Raw genomic sequence first — 20,432 nt, forward strand, 5'->3', positions numbered from 1 at the left:
TTTGAGGATGTTTGGTTTATTTTTGTTTTGTTTTGTTTTCTGTGTTTTGTGAGTCCTAAGAAGCCATTGCCTAATTCAGGGTCATGAACATTTGTGCCATGTTTTTTTCTGAGAGTTTCATAGTTTTAGTTCTCCATGTAGGTCTTTAGTTCATTAGGAGTCATTTAGTTCATTTGTAGACACTGTTACCTACACACTGGTTCCTCAGTGCTGTGGACAACCAAAAGAGCCCAACAGATAAAAAAGCAAACAGCCAGAAGCGCCAGGATCAGTGCTTCATCCCTTCCCTTCATTTACCAGCCCTCATAAGAAGGCATCAGTTCCTCATGCTCTGAAATTGTTTTTTATTCATCATTTTAAGTGCTTAGATTTAATGACGTGCTTGTATTACAGTAAAACAAATTAAGAATTTTAAATGAGTGTACTGGGGCACGTTATGTATGCAATAGAAGCCTTTTGTTCCTTACCCGGCTGTCATATCCTACATTTTCATCTTCCCACTTGTCTTCCAGAAACACGCCAAAGGCCAGGATCTTTTTGATCAGATCGTGTACCATTTGGACCTCATAGAAACAGATTACTTTGGCCTCCAGTTCCTCGACTCTGCCCAGGTGGTGGTATGTATTACTTGATTGGTTTCCGGAGAGATTGGCTTTATAGGCTAATTGTAGGCCCACAGTTGCTAGAAACTGGTGGAGAAAAATAAGAATAAAATTACAATATTGTCGCAGTAAGGAGTGGGCGTGGTTGCCCATGTGAAATGCATCCGTGATGGCCCTTCCCGGACCCTGAGAAGAGGAGAAAGGGGCGCATTAGGGGTTCATGGGCCTGCTCGAGAAACATTTCCAAGCTCAGAGATCAACAGGGGCATGTTTCTAGAGGAGATAGGAAGAAGAAATACTGTTAAGAGAAACTCCTTTAATGATACTACCTTTTTTTAAAAAAAAAACAACAGAAGCGATAACACTATCTTTTGATCTTCCTGGGTTTGGGGGAGTGGTGCTGGATCCCAGCCACACTTAATGGATATTGGGGGCGGACAGAGCATGTCATGGCATTGCTTGTGTCAGGTCAGCAAAGACCACACTGACTTTGCCTGAGACAGTGGACTCAACCCAGTTCAGAACCTCTCTCTCAAAACCATGAATGACTTCAGAGTTTTCCCCCCAACCAAATGTAGTTTTGGAGTGCAAAGATGATGTATTCAACAATCTAAAAAGATTTACTGAGTGTCTGCTATGTGCTAGGCCTGTTCTAAACACTGCAGATAAAGTATTAAGCTTATATTTAATATGATGGGTGATAATAGGTGTGGAGAAAAATAAAGCAGGAAGGGGATAGATGGTAGGGCAGCGTGATTTTGAACAGCTTATGAAAGCCTGAGTTTCCAGATGGAGGCCTGGAGTAATCATGGGAGCTTAAACCTTTCCACCTGAAAGATATTTTTTAGGTACTTTCTGGAGCTCCTAGTGAGGGTTGTTAGGTAAAGATGCTCAAAATTGGTGCCTGGAATGGGCACTGCCTGAGAATGTGACACCATGAGTCTGTACATGGATGATACTGTGGGATGGGACTTAAATGCATCCTGCAGCCCCAGGCAAGTCTCCCCCCCCACCCTGTCCCCCCTACCTCCAGGCTTTCCTGTCTGCTGTGTCACCCCTCCTCCCCAACAACCAGCCCTTGCCTCATTGCCTTGCACTTTCTAGATCTTTCTTCCTTCTGTTAATGGTCCAAATTACTGTCCCATTTCCCAGCTGGAGACTCTCACTCTGGACCCATCAGGGCCTTGGGGCGGAGGCAACTGATAGCTCCCTTTTCACCCCCATTCCCTGGGCCCTGCCTCTGTCCTCAGCACTGTCCTTTCCATCCTGCAAGGCTTCTGCTGACTTGGGTTTTCTCTTCCCCAATCACCCTTTGGATTCAGGGTTCTAGACCCTGCTCTCATTGACATTTCATCAGCGCAACCTCACACTTCGGGTCCTGTTACCTCCCAGAGGCTTCGGGATCCAGAATTCCGTGATCGCATGCCTTTAGCCCACCTCTGGCCTCACCTTTAACGACCCCTCCCACCTTACCCTCCTCTCTCCAGCTTCCCCCCCCCCTTCCTCTGCCCCAGCAGAGCCACAGCCAACTCACCTGCGTCCCCACTTGCCCTTTGATCCTCTGTCCCCTCTACGTTGTGACCCATCTGTTTCCTCTGCTACTTCTCAGCCTGCCAAGCCTTGCTGGAGAGTCACGCTGTGCCTTTTGGAGCCTGCACAGAGCGCAGGTTCAGCAAAGTCCAAGCCCCTGAGCTGCGCTTCTAGCTGACGTGCCTCACGCTCTCCTGATCTTCCCCAGACTCTAGTCTGGTTCCCTGGAGACTCTTCTGACCTTGGACTCCCCTCTGGCTGAGAAGACTCATGCAGTCTCCCCCCCCTCTGCGTTTTTTTGTTTCTTTCTCCTCCTTTCCTCCTGTCACTGTCCTTTTCCTCCTGTCACTGTTCTGTCTTAAGGGAGTTTGCCTGAGTCTCAAGCTTCATTCCCCACGCTGCATCTTAGATCCTTCCCGTTGCTTCCTGAGCACCAAGTTTAGTCTCTGTCCCTCTTCAGCCCTCCTCATTCCTGAAATCCTTCTCCATTTTGCCTTCTCTTCTGTGTCTTCCTGCAGGTGATGGTTTTGATTTGAGAATATCTCGGTCCCTGCACTGGGCGTTGGACCTGGGCCTTGTTCCCGCTTGAGCCCCTGACTCATTAGATGTGCTTTAGTCAAGCCATTCTTTTCCCTGTTTTCCCATCATACAATGGTGTCCTCGGAACTGTTCTCCCAGTATACTGTTCGGTGATTCTGCGTCCAAAGAGAGGCAGGCGTATCTGCCCCATGCCTCTTGTCTAGTGAGAAGGGAGAAGATGACCGTCACTTCTGCCCGTAGATCTGAGCCTGTCCTGCATGGCACGTCATCCCCAGGAACACTGCCCAGCCTGCCAGCCACCCTGGTTCCCAGAAAGCCCGCCTGTCTCCTTTACAAAAGACTCCACCTCCAGGCTTCTCTGCCTGCAGGGCCCTGGCTCTGTGCAAGCGGGAGTAGCTGACAGCAGGATCCAGGTGCCCTTCCCAGGACAGACACCTACAGGCGTTCACACTCCACAGGTCCTAAAGTCTATCCAGCATCCAGCCCCACAGACACGAGCAGGTGCAGGGCCTCCTGGCCTGGCTGGGGCCCCCGAAACCCTCTGGCGCACCAGTCTCCGCGTCTAGCTGGGCTGGGTTCTGGTAGCACCTGCACTTTTCTAAACTGCCTCTGTGGTACAGGTCCCCTCAAGAGCACCCTTTCTCAGCTGCTTTAATTTCTGGCCACCCTCTCAGGTGACAGCCCTTCATGGTGCATGTTCTAAACCCCCAACACATTTTCGTCTAGGGAAATGTTTCTCTGAGCTTGTTTTGCTTTGTGTGGTAGAGCGTTTGCCTCCATTTCATGTATGTACATGAACAAACCTGTGCATTAGCTCCTCAGCTTAGGACTTCCTCTTCTTCACTGGGTGGCTCTTCTTGATGACAAGGCCCACAGCCTAGAACTTGGTCTCTAGCCCAGAAGGAAGCTTCAGAGCCATTTGTCCAATTTTCCCATCTCCCAGTTGGTGAAACCAAAGCCTTTGACCCTGGCAAATCAATCAGCTCAACTCCAACCAGGTTTGATGGTGACAGGCTTAATGCTCACGTTCCTGCCTTGGACTCTTGAGCCTCCTGTTCCCTGGCTGTATTATTCACAGAGGAGTGGAGGGATTAAGGGAGGTTGTGGAAGACAAACTGTTTTGTAATCCGCGTGGGCCCCTAGCTGGAAAGGCTAAGGGGGAACCAGAAGCCATCCCAGCTTCTAGTGGCAGTGCGCTGAGGTTAGCTGAAACCTTCCAGGCATCCTTGTCTGCAGGAGTAACTGTAGCATTTTAGGCGAGAGCCCTCTGGGAGGTTTGCTAAGCCAGCTTCTGGGGTGGCATTGATTTTTCCAAGGAACTGGAAGGAGGTTTGGTGGCGGGTATTAGGTGTTAAGAGAGGTGTGTTTCTAGGGAGAAGTGGGGTCAGGAAGAGGGGGGGTCATTTGGCCATTGGCTTATTACCCCATAATTGAGGCATCTGCAAAAATTGACACCCCCAGCTAGCAAATCAGAGAGCTGGAAGTGGCGGAACTGTTGGCAAGCTCCCCTGCTCTCACACCCCTGGCTCCCTGTGAGGAGCCAGGCCTGGTTTCCATAGTGCCCTGCCTAGCCCTGCAGCAAGGTCAAAGTCTATTGGCATTGCCTATTTTTAGCAGTTAGGGCTGGGGCCTCCTGTTTCCCTTTGCCATATCAAAGCAGGAAGTCCACCCAGGAATCCACTGTGCTAGAGCTCACTGTCACGTATCTTAACGCTCTATTTTTACATGTCAGACTGCCCTCTGAAAGCTGGCTCTCTGGCCTAAACCACCCAACTTTCTTACTGCCTAGTCCCGGAGCTCCTGCTCTAGTGAGCTCTGGGCCAAGCTCTGAGGTTAAAGGCCCAATGTAATGCTCCTTTTACATTCATCACTGATGTGTGGAAGCTGTTCATTGAATAGATCCATTTTACATCTGATCAAGCTGAGGCTATGGAGACACTGGGACCTTAAGGGTCGGGTGAGGACAGAGCTGGGATTCAGAACCTGCTCTCATTTCCGAGCCCAGCATTTTCACTGGGCTTTGTGGGCTCCAATACACAGTAGTCATACACACACGCAGGCAAGCATGCACACGCACACACACACACCTTTCCCTCAAGAGCCATTTATTCTTCTTTGACTTGGAGCTTCCTTGATCCCAAACTATGGTGCAGGAGTGAGCAGGACACCACTTCTGCCTGCCACGTGCTGGTGGGGGCGACAGATGAGCCATCCCTTGGGAAAGTGTGTTCCTTTGTACTGTGAGCCTCAATGAGGACTGGCTCGCCAAGTATCATGGATGAGATGAACAGGTTACCAAGCGGAACATGGGTGTGGACCCCAGACAGTGAGAGAAATTTGCCAGGCAAAAGCGTGACAAGGATTTGGGACAGGGGCAATAACACACAGCCCCACCTCAGAGGGGCCTTCCGCCTCTCCCTGGGGCAGGTGTTCTGGAGGTGGGTGCGGCCAAGATAAGCTGATTCCTGAGTCACTGCCAACAGGAAAAGCCAGCATCTTATGGTGGTATCTTATTTTGCAGCAAGGAATATAGAAAAGGCAGTTCTGGTTTTTGTCTCAAGACTTATGAGCTATTTTTGCAGGACAGGCTCTGTCTGATACCTGGGGGATAAGAAACCCGGTATAAAGAGAGATTGGCACAGCTCTGGTGGCTGCTGGAAGGGCCCCAGGGGACACTGCAGACACTATTGCAGCTCCCTCGGCCTCACTGTGATGATTGGTGGCGATACCATCCCACTTGCCACCTGTACAGCTGCTACAGCGTGTCCTTACCACTTCGCAGACACCGGGAGGGGGAGTAGAGAGCTAGCAGTGAGATACCTGACTGTAAAAGGACAGTTTTAAAAACCACCCTCCGTCCCTTTGGATGGCTCATTCCGGTTTCTGTGGACTCAGTCATTCCTCAGACAGTGGTTGCAGACAACTCAGACACAGATGAGGGAGCCACGTGCAGAAGGGGGGCCCGACTCGTGACCACACCCCAGGAGAGCGGCAGGACTGGGATGTGTAGAGGCTGACTTTCTGCCTCCTTCCATTTTAGTAAAGACACGCAAAAAGGCTCAGGAAATGCTGCAGGATGACCTGCAGGCCAGTTCTGAATGTTGTTAGTGAGAGGGCAGGTGTTTTCCTGGCAGTGTGAAAATATTGGTGCTGCTTGGGAAGCTGATAAAGGCTCTGTGCCATTACTATCGAGGAACCCCAAGGGAATCTCAAGGAGCTGAAATAAATGCATTTCCAGAGCTTCATTTTGAATGAGAGCAGAGACCCCCTCCTGGAGGCAAAAAGGTTACTTAAGCCAATGCGGGGCTGGAGACCTGGAATACCAGACACGTACACCAGCCTGAGTGAATTTCGCCTCTTCCTCTTGCCAGCACCTTAGTCCTGGGTACCTCGTGGGGCCATCTCCACAGTCGGATGTTCACCTGCTCAGAGGCCTGAAACAGTGATAGTTGCAACACTGTCCAAATGTTTTTTCCCAGCACCCCCAAGCAATTAATTTAGACACTCTCTACCTAGAGTTAGTGGCAAATCCCACAGGCTAAGGACTCAGTCCTACAAGACTGCCTGCCTCGCTTCCGATGCCAGTCACAAGTCCAGGCTGCCCCTGTACTTCAGACCCACTGCCTGTAGATGGGGAGGCCCAGGATCTCCCGGCTTTGGTTAACAGGCCAGGGCGAATCGTAGACTGCAAAGGAAGGTTTACCTCACTGGATCGCCAGTTTACTATAAAAGGATGCAACTCAGGAACAGCAGTTAGAAGGGATGCACAGGGCAGGGTATGTGGGGGGTGGCTGGGGGAGCACAGAGCTTCTGGGTTCTCTCTGAGTCGTCTCCCTGAATCTCCATGTGTTCATCTGGCCGAGAGCTCTCAGAACCCTGTACTTTTGTCTTTGAATGGTGGTTTCCTCGCATAGATGCAGTTTAATTAAATCATGGACATTGGTGATTGCTTCCACCTCCAGCCCTCCCCCACCAGCTTCCTTCCAAGTAAGGGGAGGGGGAATTGGAAGTTCTTTCTAATCACTTCTTGGGTCCCCTCCTGGCAACCACCCCCCACCCCTTTAGTGCTTTCCAAAGTCACCTCATTAACATAAAATCCAGTGTGGTTGAAAGGAGTTGGCTCTAAATTCCAGGGTACCTGTACTGCCCTCATGACTTAGGAAATTTAAGGTTTTAGGGGTTCTTTGCCAGGAAAGGGACAAAAATTAAACACATATTTCTTATTAGAAACCATAGTGTCACACGTCGTAAGCTTCCCAAGGTTTCATTCCCTTCCTTCTCTTTTCATTTTTTTTTGGGGGGGTGGGGACACAATTACCCTGTCGATGTCTTCCAGTTCTAATTTAAATGAAAACTAGACTCTTACTCATAAACCAAGAAAACACACAGGAACAGGGGAGCCGGTTAATCTCCACCACCCAGACTTGATGGGAGGCCCAGGGCTTCTTCGGGCAGTCTTTAGGCCCCTTCAGCCCCTGTGCCTCTCTTTGCTGTGTGGTTCTAGTGTTTCTGAATGGATTTTAGACAATTGAATTCTACAACCAGCTTACGTGTATCAGTTCCAGAAGTGATGTACAATTAGAACAGATGGGCCTTGCCAAATCATCTCACCTCTTGATTTATGGGAAGGGTTTTCCAGATGAGCTTGGACAAGAAATTCAGATCAGAAACCACTTTTCTAATGTCCATTACAGTTTTTGAGTTAAGTATCTTGCCCTCTGAACTCAAATACACCTGTCTGCCTCCAGTGACCAGTTTCATTGGCTGTTGAGAGGAAGAGCCGGATTGACTGGCTGTGTTTAGCCAGGTTGCTGATGAACAGCGAGGTTGGGTCCAGTAGCTGCTGAATCCTTTAAGCAGGGTGCAGGATGTGACTCACTAAATGCTGTGTTAGGCCTTAGTGCTGGGGTCTGCAAGTCCCAGGGTGGTCTCACAAGAGGAGATACAGCCATCAGAGTCTGGTCAGCTCCTGTAGCTAAGAAGAAAATCAGGTCATTTTCAATCAGTGGATAAATGATAGGTTTTCTCATCTCTTGTTTTAATGTCATGATTGGGTTTCTTATCGCCTGGGATGCAGGCAGGCAGGCCTCTGAGCCCCATGTTGTCAAGGAGCTTTAAAATGAGCCATTTCAGAGTCCTTTCTCCTCTTAGCCAGGACCAGATGCTTCACAGGCCTTTATCCTGGCTGGTTCTGCTTTGGGCTCAGGACAGAGGCCAGTGTGCAGGGGTGGAGGAGGGGGAGGCAGTGTTGCCTCAGGGAAAAGCAGTCTGCTGTCCAGTGCGAGTGTCTGGCCACGATCTGGAGTTAGCCCCAGCCATAGATTGGCCAGTAAAGTCTGGAATTGCTTGAGATTTTATAGAGGTCTAACAGCAGTTTTTACAAGGAACCATGGATGTTTCCAGCTCCCTGGGATCATTAGGCCAGGTTCCTGGGCAGGAGAGAACGTGGAAAGCTTCAGCAATATGTGTTTAATGGAGGCAGGCTTTAAACAACACTCACGTGTTGAGATGCTGTTTCACGAGCCTTGGATGATCCTGATTGCATTGCACAGTCAGGATCAGAAACCATAGCTGCACACACCAGCTGGACCTGGGTTAGGATTAGGGTTGACAGTGGGAAGGTGGGCTTAAACTTCTAGTCTAAATGTAAGGAGACTTGAGGAAGGGGAGCAATGGACAAGCTCCTCTAAGCTCTAAGCCTCTAGGGCTAATAAGATTAGAAAAGGCTGGCTGCAGGGAGAACTTTCTTTGCCTGGTAATGGTGAATCTATTTGAAAGTGAGCAAAGACGGGTTTAGTCATAGCGATTGGCATAATACTTTGCTTTGGCAGGAAAGTGAGTACTATGCTTTTATCAGTCTGCATCTGTCCTGAGAGCTAAGGTCGTCGGGGGAGCGGGAAGGGGGCTTTAGCTTGGTTGAGAGCTGCAGTGATATTTAATTCTAATGAGGCACACTAATCATTAATAACGGCCTGATAGGCAAATGATAAATGAGTTATGTAATAGAAATGACAACCCTGCCCTCATCCATGAAAATAATGCTCATTAAAAATAAAAAAATAATGCAGAAAAGTTTTTAAAAAATTAAATGACATTCATAGGTCTACACCCAGAAATAACTTCTATAAATCCTTCTGGACACATCTTGATAGAAAACAATTTCATATAAATGAAGATTCTACCTGTTTTTCTTTTTTTAATCTAACATTGTGCTACAGATCTCTTGCCACATCAATAAATAGAAGCCTAGATCACTTTTAAAGACTGAATAGTATTTCATTATATGGATGAGCCATTTTTTTCCTTCTGTCTTTGTTGATGGACATTTAGGTCATTTCCAATATAAAGCTATTAACAATGAGATAAAGCATCCTGTGCATGTCCTTTGAAATCCACATCCTGCTTCAGGGATCTGCCGCTTTTATTACATGGTTGCCTAGCCAGGAGTGTTTGCCCAGTTCCCCCATCACTCTGCTCATAGCTTATTGTGTTATAATTCATCCGCTATTTGCTTTTTGTTTCCTTATCCCTCTCCTCCTACACTGTCACAGTGGGCTCTTGGGTGGCGTGTAGAGTACATGGAGGGACTCAGTCCCACCCTCTCTTGTTATCACAATGCACAGAGTTTAGGTTGCTTCTGAGAGTATATTGACAGTCAGCAGAATGGCCTCTGACTCTGAATAGCTGGTCAGAAGCCCATTCTGGCTGTTATTCTGTTATTCCAGTTGTTACTGTGACACTGAAATTCAGTGTGTATTGCAACCATGTAGAATTTCGGGCAAAGTTGCTGTGTGCCTCATTAAAAAAAAGTCTTTAATATTTATTTCTCAAACCTGCTGGGCGCCCTGTTCGGTCCCGGGCTTGCTAAACCCAGAGATGCTTAAGTACATGGTCCCTGCCTTGCTGGGACTTAGGTTTGCCTAGAGGGATTCACAGTGTTTTATTCCTAAATGTGGATGGATGTTAAGCTGCTCCTCAGGAATATAATATATAATAGAGATACTTTCATGTAAGGAAAAAGATGTTGTGACTTCCTTGGATGGATAAGACTGAAGTGATTTTTCTGGTGACAGAATTCTGGAAGAAGTGGAAATGCCTGCTTTAACCAAAGCAAAAATTTCTTAGGCAAAAGACTTCCATTTTCAGTGTGGCCATTTTCCTGGCAACAGAATAAAGAGGTTACAAAGTTTGGTTTTATGTTAGAGTTTAGGGAGACAGTCCATGAGTGATTAGAGACATCACTGGGAGACCTGGAGGAGCTCAGAGCAAAAGGCAGTTGGTGACTGCACTGACCACAGGGGAGCTCACCGATCAAGGAGTTAAAAGGTTTAAAGTTCTTTCAGATACCTCCAGAAAGCTGGTGGGAATTGTGGGCCCTCTCCCCAAAACAAATGCAGTTTTTAATTTTTTTAAGTACAGATTTTCTCATGCCATTCCAAACAGCAAGCAGATGCCTAGCCCGGAGCTCGTGATCTGGTCCGATGCTGGGTTGGTGGGAAGAACTACTAAGACTTGTGTTGGGAGATGACTGTGGGGGGATGTTTAGTCTTGCTGACGAACTGTTTCTCAAGACACGTTTTCTTTCTTTTAGCACTGGCTGGATCATGCCAAACCCATTAAAAAACAGATGAAAAGTAAGTAAGCCGAACCCCTCCTCAATTCTTTTACCAGAGAGTAACCTCTTTTGCCAATGTTTTCAAGTGTTAGGATTTCATTAGAACTTGGGAGCACTTAAAAATAGATCCCATTTTAAGTGGATGCTTTTTAATTTGTTAAGGCTGGCCAAAAGTTAGAGTTTAAAATGTGAGTAAGAGTTTTAGTAGATATTTAAAAAATAGACTGTGCTCTCATTGCAAACGGGGCACCCCTACCAGTGAGATTAATAGATTAAGCTGCTATTGAGAAACTTGGGTTCATACCTGTTGCATCCACTTTCTGATGAGTTACAAGGTAGATTTGGAGAATGGGGGAGCAGGAGGGGTCTTCGACAGCCTGGTCCCGAGCTCTGGTGGGAGCCATCTTCCCTTGGTGTGGTTTGTGCAAAGGTTGTTTACAATGTTTTCTTCTCTGGAAAATATTTGAAGGTCACTTTGGACTACAGACAGTGCTGTTTGTATGTCCGTTCCCGCTAGCCCACATAGTATTTTGTAAAATGTCCATATCAGCCTGGAGCCTGCAATCATGGGAAAGCAAAATGTCAGCGCTAAGTAATTCATCCGGATCATCAGGGATTTCTCCCAGAATGAGGTTACGAGCCACGTCATCTCTGCCGACACAAAAGCCGGCTTTTCTGTTTGCCAAACTAGAACTGAAAGGGAATTACGAGTTCAGTGTCTCCAGGGTGGTGGTGAACGAGTTTATAGATTAACATGTTTTTCCTTTTGTCCATTCCGTGATCTTCAAAACTGGGGGAAAACCTCTTCAACCTTCCAACGCTAAATATTTAGTTGGACCTGCTTATGCTTTGCACTTTCGAGTTAAATATTATTCTTCAGAACCGAACAACCTGCGTGAAGAGTTTACAAGGTAAGACAAATGCAGGGTCTGCTCAGTTACAGATTTGTCACATTTCTGAGTTATTAGCACCCTATTAGTGCTAGCTCTCTGTTTTGTTGAAAAGCCACACATTGTTTAATGTGACCTTCTCTGAGTGTCTAGAAGTGAGAAGATTCAGTTCCTGGTTTTTATCTTGGCGGGCCTTGGATAAATTGGTCAGTTGCTCTGGGCATTTGTTTTGCCCCAGCTGCAAAGAGCGAAGTCAGGTACTAGGTGAGAGCTCCTGGTTTAAAATTGCCATCTTTGAAAACATTTTTTTAAAGGGATAGCAACCTGTTCCCATGATTGGTAGAATTCCTTCATGTTACCTTTCAACCCCACTGAATTTCTTTCCTGGTGTGCCTATCCAGGTCTACCTCTGAGACTTCAGAAACAATGTTAGAAGCAGAGGAGACTTAAGTAATCTTTAAGCTTGGAGTTTTCCTCCAGCTTTCCCATCAGTGAGATTCTCCACCTGTCCCACTGCTGTTTTTGATGCTCTAGATGCCTCCTGGGACCTGTGATGGACAGTAGTGGTTAGTAACATGCAGGTTCTTGGTAGTGGCCACTAGCTTGGAGATGGCCAGCAAATAACCTAGAGACTGACTGCCTGTCCCCATTTCCCCACTTGCTGAGTCCTGTGGGTCCTTTCCTGGAGGGCTTGGAAGGGGCATGTCAGCACTGTGCTCTCTTTGGTGTGAGTACACAGATGCTTTCCTGCTTTCCTGGGTAGATTTCAGCGGTGTGTAAGCACCTGTCAGGAGCATTCTGGCATATACTAGAACCTTTAGCTCTTCCCACCCGCATTTGATTTCTGGGTCACCAACATTCTCCTGTATTCATTTCACAATGTGATTATATACATTGTTTTGAAAGTTCAAGTAAATTATTCCACTGTTCCTCTTCAGAGTCCTTTATGAACATGCTGCTTCTAGCTGCCTTCAGAGTCAGTAACTCTTAACAGTGGTGTGAGTCAAAAACACCTGGGAAACTTTTAAACAAATCAGATTCCTGAGGCCCACTCTTGCACGTCAGATTCTGATTCTGTAGCTGTGAAGTGAGGTGAGGGCAGCTTTGGTTTGTAAAGAGCACTTAAAGTGATCCGGGTGCCCCATAACCTCCTCGTAAAAGACCATTATTTTAGCCAGAACACTTAATTTTTTTTTACTTACATGAAGCCCCCCTCCTCCCCATTTGTGTTATTTGCTGCTTCCCCACCCTCTTTACTACCCTGTAAGGAGATGCAGTTCCAATTCCAGGATTTTTGTTTCTTGTGTGTTTGTATGTGGGTGCAGTTTGGTTTTTAAACGGCAGAGTCTGCAGGTAAACTAGATTAAAAAAAAAAAAAAAAGCCTCAAGCAGTTGCTAACTACAGCCTGCTGTAAACATTTCAATACAATCAACTGCAGCCTTTCTGGAATCTGCTGGTGGGACTGGCCAGAGGCCAGAGCCGGTCTCCACCCTGCCAGTTTGATTGGACATGTGCTTGCCTGTGTGCCGTGATTGGCCCTTTGAGGGGGTGGGAGATGAGTTCCCTGTTCCACCCCAGTATCCTGCACATCCCCTGCACACACTCACCTTCCTAGCGAGGTTCTGGAATCCTTCCTGGAGACTCAGGAAGAGATGCTTCCACCAAGTTCTCATTGGATCTGGACTCCCTTCTTACAATGCAGAATTCTAGTCGGCTGTGCGGGTGGGCTCTGTGATGGGACTTGGGAGATTGGAAGTGGCCAGGAAAAATGATCCTCTGTTGACTTTTGTATATGTTTGTCAGGTACCTGTTTGTTTTACAACTCAGGCATGACATTCTTTCAGGAAAGTAAGTATGTTTTGTTATAACTCCTAACCCAGAATAGATCATAGTATCTTTCTAAATAATTCACTGTTTTCATTTTGTTTTTAACTCTCCTACCCTTGTTCCCTTTTCAAAATTCAAAAAAAGTACAACAGGCATTGTAAAGTGAGTCTAATACTTGTATCACTGTCATCATCATCTTATTTTAAATAATTACTCTATGGCTTGAAGCATTTCCAGGAGCATTTAATAATCTTAAGTGATGTGTATTTAGGGATAATTCTCTCCCTGATCACATCACTGCCCCATTCATAATGGCTTTTGTCGTATTTGCAAGCAAGATACTTTATTAGTATGTATACACTTACAAGTATGTGGGTAGTCAAAAAGCTTCATTCATCCCCATCTGCATTTAAGTAGCATTGTAAAGAGGGCGCATTCTGATTCTGATAGAAAGAGGTTTAGACATCTCATCTCATTTCCTTCCCCTGTCCCCCCTTAAAAATGCTTTTAAAATACTAGGTCTCAGACTACACAATGATTGTGGAACAGGAGAAACATTGGCACAGAAGTGGTTGATTTTGAGTGCAGTGTTTACTTTAAAGATAAGAGATTTCAGCAGTAATAACAATTGTAACATTTTCCTAACTGTGTATTGGATATTTTCTCTTACATGAAAAACTAAGACTATACTGAGTCTAAAAAACAATATCAGATATTAGGGACAAGAATATATTTTGATTTTGAATATAATCTGAAGGAAATTTAAAATGTGATTTGTGAATTTGAAAACTCTCAGTAGAATTTGTGCTGTGAAAATGTTAGTGGGGCGTACACCATAAAACCAGTAGATTGTACAGTGTATACATTTGCCTTATTCCACCATGCAATACAGACCGTTGATTGGTGTGTGTATTATGAGTGTGTGTGTGTGTGTGTGTGTGTTTATCACTCTCTCCATACTGTGCTACTCATACTAAAGCCCTCTTAAACCTAATAATTGTCTTCAGTTTGGAAAAATAGTAATGACAACAATGTGCATTTGTACAGTACTTTACAGTGTGTTGACTCTTCAACCAGAGTCACTGCCTTTCAAAGCAGAATGGTGCTCTGGTCTGAGTGCCTCCTCCTACCAGCTTGATGATATTGGGCTGGATACTTTGACACTCAGTCCTTCGTCTCTGAAATGGGGGGTGGGAGAGCACCAGCCACATGCATTGTGGGGGACGGCCAAATATATACGTAAAATATATGTATGTGTGACAATATAGCTGAAAAGACTCTGGAAGCTATGAAGTGCTGTACCTATGTTTGTCATTAGTATTTTTCTAACTTTGCTTGTAATATAGAAGTCTGAACGTGATCCCTGGATTTGTAGTAATACACCTCTGTGACTTTGTCTCGGTTACACTTATTAGGATGCTTGACTGTGCAGCTGTCCTGGCAATATAAGTATTGTGTCTGTTTATTTTTAACACTGTGACCTGGTTTTGAGAAAGATTTAAGACAGCTTGGAAAGATGCACATGCTATTTCAAGATAAAATAAGTCTAAAAATAATTAAGCAAAGAGGAGGCTTTCATTCTATTTCCCAAACACGCCCAGGCTTGCCAAATTCAGTATAATCGCTCACAGGGTTGATCTAAACTATACCTGGGTTATTTTACCATATGATGAGAAGTGACTTTGGGAAATATGTAGTGTAAGTCAACTCGTTTGCATTCTTTCACGTGACAGCAAAAAACAGAAACCACCAAGAACAAAAATCACTATCTAAATATCACTACCTTTTGAAAAATGATGTATGACATTTTGTGAAGTTATGAGTATTAAAGTTCATATTTACAATTAATCTCTTTTCTTTCAAGATTGAAATGCCCCTATGAAACAGCTGTGGAATTAGCTGCTCTCTGTCTACAAGGTACATTATTCTTTAGTGGTAATTAGCATTTTAATGTTACTGCTTCCATTTCCACAAATGAGTGTCTGTGTATCCCAGGAACAGTGCTGTACTTTGGGGTATAAGTGGAGATACCGTGGTCTCCATCCCTAAGTAGCTCGCAACCCTGAGAGGAAGGCAAGCCCACAGAGTCCAGTGTCGCTCCCTTGGGACAGAGGCTGGCAGGAGGTGCGAGGTGGGGATGAGTCTATGAAGAGGAACAAGGGAACCAGCGCAGGGCAGCAAAGTGCAGAGAGGAGCCGGAGGTTACACAGTGCGGGAGAGTGAAGGCCAGGAAGCTAGATGGGAGTGGGACCTTGGACTCTGCAGAAGCTCAAAAACTGTCTGCACTGGCTCCTTTGAAGTTTCCTAAGAGGCAGCCGGCCCATCGGATGTACGTTTGAGAAAGGCCCAGGTGCTGAGAAGAAGCTGGGCAAGCCTGGGACTGAGGGAGGGGGCTGCCATGAGGAGGTATTGCTAAAGGGCAGGGGCAAAGCACCACGTCTCCCCACTCCAGAGAAAGAGGCAGTGGCAGGAGGGGGTGGCATTGGCCCGCGGCAGGTCGGCGAGGGCTTCTTGGCTGCGAGGTGCCCGTGGGACCTCCAGCAGCTGTGTCAGCACACAAATGTCTCCAGTGGAGAAGCCTGGCCAGGAGCGCTTGGCAGGAGTCACCTGCCTGGTCAGGCTTGTCTGATGACTCTCGGCCTTGGCTCTTCCATCTGAGGCTCTGATGGATTTCGGTTGCAAACGCACAGGGAACATTTGCTGAAATCTCCAGCGCTGAGTAAGAGGATGCTGATATTCAGGGACGTCACGGTGCCTCAGAAACAGCATGGACGTGTTGTCCAGCGCTCACTGACTCCAGTGGGGGACGAGTGATGATGTAGTCATTCGTCAGGGCTCATTATTCTTCTTACTTTAAGATTTAACTTCCCACTTTTGGGTTGGCCAGTTTTTAAAAATTATATATGTTTTTTCAAATTGTGAAATAAATTCCATTATAGAAGGTCAGGTCAGGTCAGCAACACAAAATGAGACAGGTAGATAGAAGGAAATGACCCCCTGTCCTAGAGCAACTGGTTTCTGAATTTTTTTTTTAATGGAAAGAAACTTTAATACAATGAGTGTGCAATACAGAAAAGACAAAGAATATAGTTTCTAAATCAAAAACCCAAAGTTACCCATCCCCTCGTGGGTAAAAGGGGATTGGCCCAAAGCAAGGCCTGAAAGCCCTCCACAAGCCTAAAGCACATTCTGGCTGGGACCCATAGAAAAGGGTCAGACATCGCCACACAAGTCTGGGAGGAAAAGAGCAAAAGTCGCCAAGTCTGGGAGGAAAAGAGCAAAAGTTGCCATAGTCAACCTCCTCCACACAGGTCTCTCACCCACTTCTGTTTCAACCAGTCCAGGACCAAGAAATAAGCATGGTTTCTTCACATGTTTCTTTCTGCTCCTGTGGCTTCCTCAGGTCTCCTTCTGGCTCTCCATCTTGCTTCCTTCTTCGGTCTTCTCTCCAGATTCCTCTCTGGTATCTGAATTTTAAGTAGAACTTCTGAGGGGACATAGACGGTTTCTAGAATTATTTCTTGGTTTTTTTTTATGGATGTTTTTAGCACAGAGATAATTTTTAATGACTGCAGGACACTCCCATGACGAGACACTTCCTTTATGACTTTTTCATTTATGTCCTCTATTGGGGTTCAGTAAGTACAGAGTGAATGAGTGATGTCAGAGAGGCCCCCTGAGGGCTGCTTGAAGGGGGACCCCACCTGTGAGGCCTGAGGGCACACGTGGTAGAGATGATGCTCTTGTCATCTGGACCATCTGTGCCAAGCCCAGTGCTGAGTGCCTCACAGGCATATTTTCTGCTACAGTGACAGTCCTTATGGCCAGAGCCATTAGGCTGTGGATGGAAATGGACTCTCCTTTCAACAGGTAGAGCTGTCACCTGCTCACCCAGTAGCATCCACTCTACAGTGTAGGGATTGCCAGGAGGAGGTCAAACCATCAGACCCGGAGCCCAGCAGATGTCAGAATGTCAGGATGTGGATAATGGGACAGGGGAGTCTGTGTCGTACCTGAGGTCATCAGTCCACACAGAGGTTTCTTCCCAAGGCTGTTGGCAAAATACGCAGCTTTTACCTGTCCTGAATGATTAGCATATCAAACCTGTAAATCTGTCTTGTCACCCCCACCCTGTGGGGTAAAGCTCACCACACTCAAAGTCCGAGCCTCTGGTGGAAGCGTAGGCATTGCCCCAGAGCCGAGACAGACGGGAATGTCCTCAGCTGTCCAGGGGCCCTGCTTGGGGAATTACGCATTTGAGTTGGAAACACATTTCTGCAATTTAAGATGAAGTCATTATGCCACAAATAAAAAGAATAAAGATTTAGACACACAAATGCGGACATTCTTGTGATCTCGTTCGCCTGTCTCCCCCACACCCACTCTCCTTCCCATCAGTAAACGTGTACTCTACTTCCCCATTCAGCCACAGCAGAGCCAACTGTCTCAGGCTGTACAGAGGCACAGCACAGCTGTGCTGAAGCCTTGAGGGCATGTCGCCGTGAGGGTCCTGGAGTGAATGGCGCCTGCACTGGCCCTGCCAGTGTGGAGGTTGCGCTGGTTTGGGATCTAAATTGATGATAGATTTCAAAATGAATCTAGGCAAACAGATAAATCGGGGAGGAGACTCGTCATTTATTCTATGCGCTTTTACCCTCATACAGTTCCCCATTAGGGTAAGACATCCAAGAGGCAGAGCAGTCGGGTGACTTTCCCAAGGTCACACAGACAATATGTGACAGAGTTGCTCCAGTGCCTTCCATGGCCGGGACCCTGGCTGCAGAGTCTGGAGACTGGGTGAAGTGTCGGGTCTTGCTAAGAGGTTCTTGGAAGGCAGGCCCACGCCTCAGAACAGGTGTGCCAGACCTCGCTCGGGCCTACTTTAGTCACCATGGTGAAGAGGCACGGCGTGAGCCCAGCAGGGACAGCTTGGCAGTGTCTGAGGTCCCCATCCTGTGCTTGGTGACATTAGGATGGTGGTGTTAGGGGTGGAGTCCACACACACACTACGCTCTGGTCTCTGTGACCTTGTTGGCTCTCTAGCTCCTGGTGAGAGGGGCCTCCCTGTCATTGGGGTCCAACCTTCACCTTCTCTGGATACATATTTCCCAAGCAGAGTCTAACATGTGTGACTCTGCCTAAGGTCCCAAGCCACTGCGCACCCTGACCCAGACGACCCTAAGGAGCCCTTTGCTTCAGAGTTGTAGGTGCGGGCTCCAGTCAGAAACCTTCAGCAGCTGTCTGCTTGCCTCAGACACGGTCTCTCAGGTCCTGCTGCCGCTAAGCTTTGTTGCAATGCGTGCTCTGCAGCCCCGGGTGGCCCTCCCTGGATCTGGACTCAGTTGCCCCTTGCAGGCCAGTGTGGGGGATAGAAAGGGGTGCGGAGTGACAGCAGGTGGGCAGGCAGGTGCTGGCTGGTTAGTCTGTGGGATCTGTCTGCCAAGTAGTGTTTTCACTGTGTGTTCCCTGGGTCACCCACACCATTGTCACTTAGAAACTTGTTAGAATGGCAGAATCACACCTGATTCAGTATGGAATCAATTCTGGGAGTGGTATCCACTCATGAGCATTATAATGAGCCTTTTGGGTGATTCCAAGACACTCTCATGTTCAAAGCCACAATGTTTCTCAACGTGAAGTGTGCACCAGTCACCAGGCATCTTATGGAAAGGCGGGTAGCTGGGCCTGAGATTTGTGAGAAAGTGAGGCTGATGTGGTGGGTGGTAGAGTCCGCTTCGTGTAACCAGTGCAGGCGTACCCGGTTAGAGGCACTTCATGGACTACTGTGTTTTTACACCAGCAAAAAGACTACAGGTCACTGAAGGCTCTAATTTTGGTTAGCATTTTTTAAAAATAATATAATAGTTTATTTTTACATCATTTTGTGCCTTTTTCCATCTCAGTTGCAATCCCCATGGGCTTCCCATCACCAAGTCACCCATGTGCCATCACCATAGTCCAGTACATTTCCCTCCCCCCACTGTTTTGATCCCATTCCTCACTCCACCCCCTTAAAATGTCTGGTATATAGCTGTTCATTATTATTATTATTTTCTCCCTTGGCCCCTTTTTTTTCCTGCTATGAGTGAAACCATCGGTATTTTTCCTTTCCTTTCATTAAGCATGATCTTTTCCTGCTTCATCCATGTTGCAGCAAAAGCCATGTGTTTATTTTTTTTTGATTGCTGAGTAATACTCCATTGTGTATATGTGCCACATCTTTTGGGCATTTGGGCGCAACAAAATATTTTTTAATTAAGTGCAGTGTTTTATTTTTTCAAGTAGACATAATGCTGGTACACACTTAATAGATTACAGTATAAGATATACATGACTTTTACCTGCACTGGGGAAACAAAAACGTGGCATGACTCGCTTGACTGCCGTGTTCTGGAGCCAGATCCAGAGTGTCTCGGAAGTGTGCCTGTGTTAGAGCATGGCTTTTCCTTCTGGAGTCTGTGCCCTGGGCTGCAGGCGAGGAGTGGGGGGCGGATTGGGGAGCAGCAAGAGTGGATTTTCTCATCTGTGTTATCAGGTCCTCCTTTCTTGAGGGGGTTAACTAGCCCTGGGGTGGGTATTCCCTCCAGGACCTTCCTGGGCTCCCCACGTGGCAACCCCCCTTCGCACCACTGACTCCCTCCCAGGCCTGTCTGAGTTGTCACCCTTGTTCCTACGGTGCCCTCCCTCTTCCTCCTGGACCCCTTGCTTTTTCTGTCTCCTTCCCAACACGTTTCCCCCGAATTCTGCCTGTACTATATTCTCCATGGGTCCCTCCAGCATTGCAGACTCTGAAGTGCTGCTCAGACCCACCCTTAATGAGAGCCTCGTTAATGATGTTTCTGGGCAGGTCCTCATTCCATGCAATTGCCTTTTATTGCAAATTCAGGCTGTACCACTTCACAGGGGATGAAGTAATGGGACCTCCCCCGGTAGGAGAAATTTTCAGGAGAAACAAGAGTAATAACTAAGATGGTGGTGTATTGCCCCATGGGGAGGGCATTTGAATGCTTTGTGGGGATCTGAGTCTTCACGTGGGGACCTAGTGGGAGATCAGTCCTCCTGAGTTATCCATCAGGGGCTACCTATGCTTTATGATCATGCAAAATGCCTTTGGACCTGGCTGCAGCAATAACCGAAAACATTCCATGTCTCCTGTTTTCCTTCCTTTTATGAAACTTTCAGCGGAGCTTGGGGAGTGCGAGCTTCCGGAACACACGCCAGAGCTTGTGTCTGAGTTTCGGTTCATTCCAAATCAGACAGAAGCAATGGAATTTGATATCTTCCAGAGATGGAAAGAGTGCAGGTACCGTGATGCTCCCCTCTTGCGCCCTGATGAATTTACTCTGTACTGTGTAAGCATTTGTCAGATTTTATCTGTGGTAGAATTGCTCTGCTGATGACTGTGGAATGGCTGCTCCAACTCTTCT

At 46.9% G+C, this 20,432-nt stretch overlaps 1 protein-coding gene across 1 annotated transcript in view; it reads left to right on the top strand.

The window, feature by feature from the left end:
• EPB41L4B (erythrocyte membrane protein band 4.1 like 4B) overlaps positions 1-20,432 on the top strand; it is a gene marked incomplete at its 5' end in the record, with an annotated part of 122,714 nt that overhangs the window by 31,683 nt on the left and 70,599 nt on the right. Inside the window, 6 exons of the mRNA XM_004677958.2 lie at positions 513-617; positions 10,264-10,306; positions 11,120-11,198; positions 12,982-13,026; positions 14,870-14,922; positions 20,188-20,308. Of these exons, the coding sequence (XP_004678015.1) occupies positions 513-617; positions 10,264-10,306; positions 11,120-11,198; positions 12,982-13,026; positions 14,870-14,922; positions 20,188-20,308 (446 nt within the window). The remainder of the gene's footprint in view (positions 1-512; positions 618-10,263; positions 10,307-11,119; positions 11,199-12,981; positions 13,027-14,869; positions 14,923-20,187; positions 20,309-20,432) is intronic.

Source organism: Condylura cristata, unplaced genomic scaffold (assembly GCF_000260355.1).
Source record: "Condylura cristata isolate star-nosed mole 26May11 unplaced genomic scaffold, ConCri1.0 scaffold00006, whole genome shotgun sequence".
Taxonomy (NCBI): Eukaryota; Metazoa; Chordata; class Mammalia; order Eulipotyphla; family Talpidae; genus Condylura; species Condylura cristata.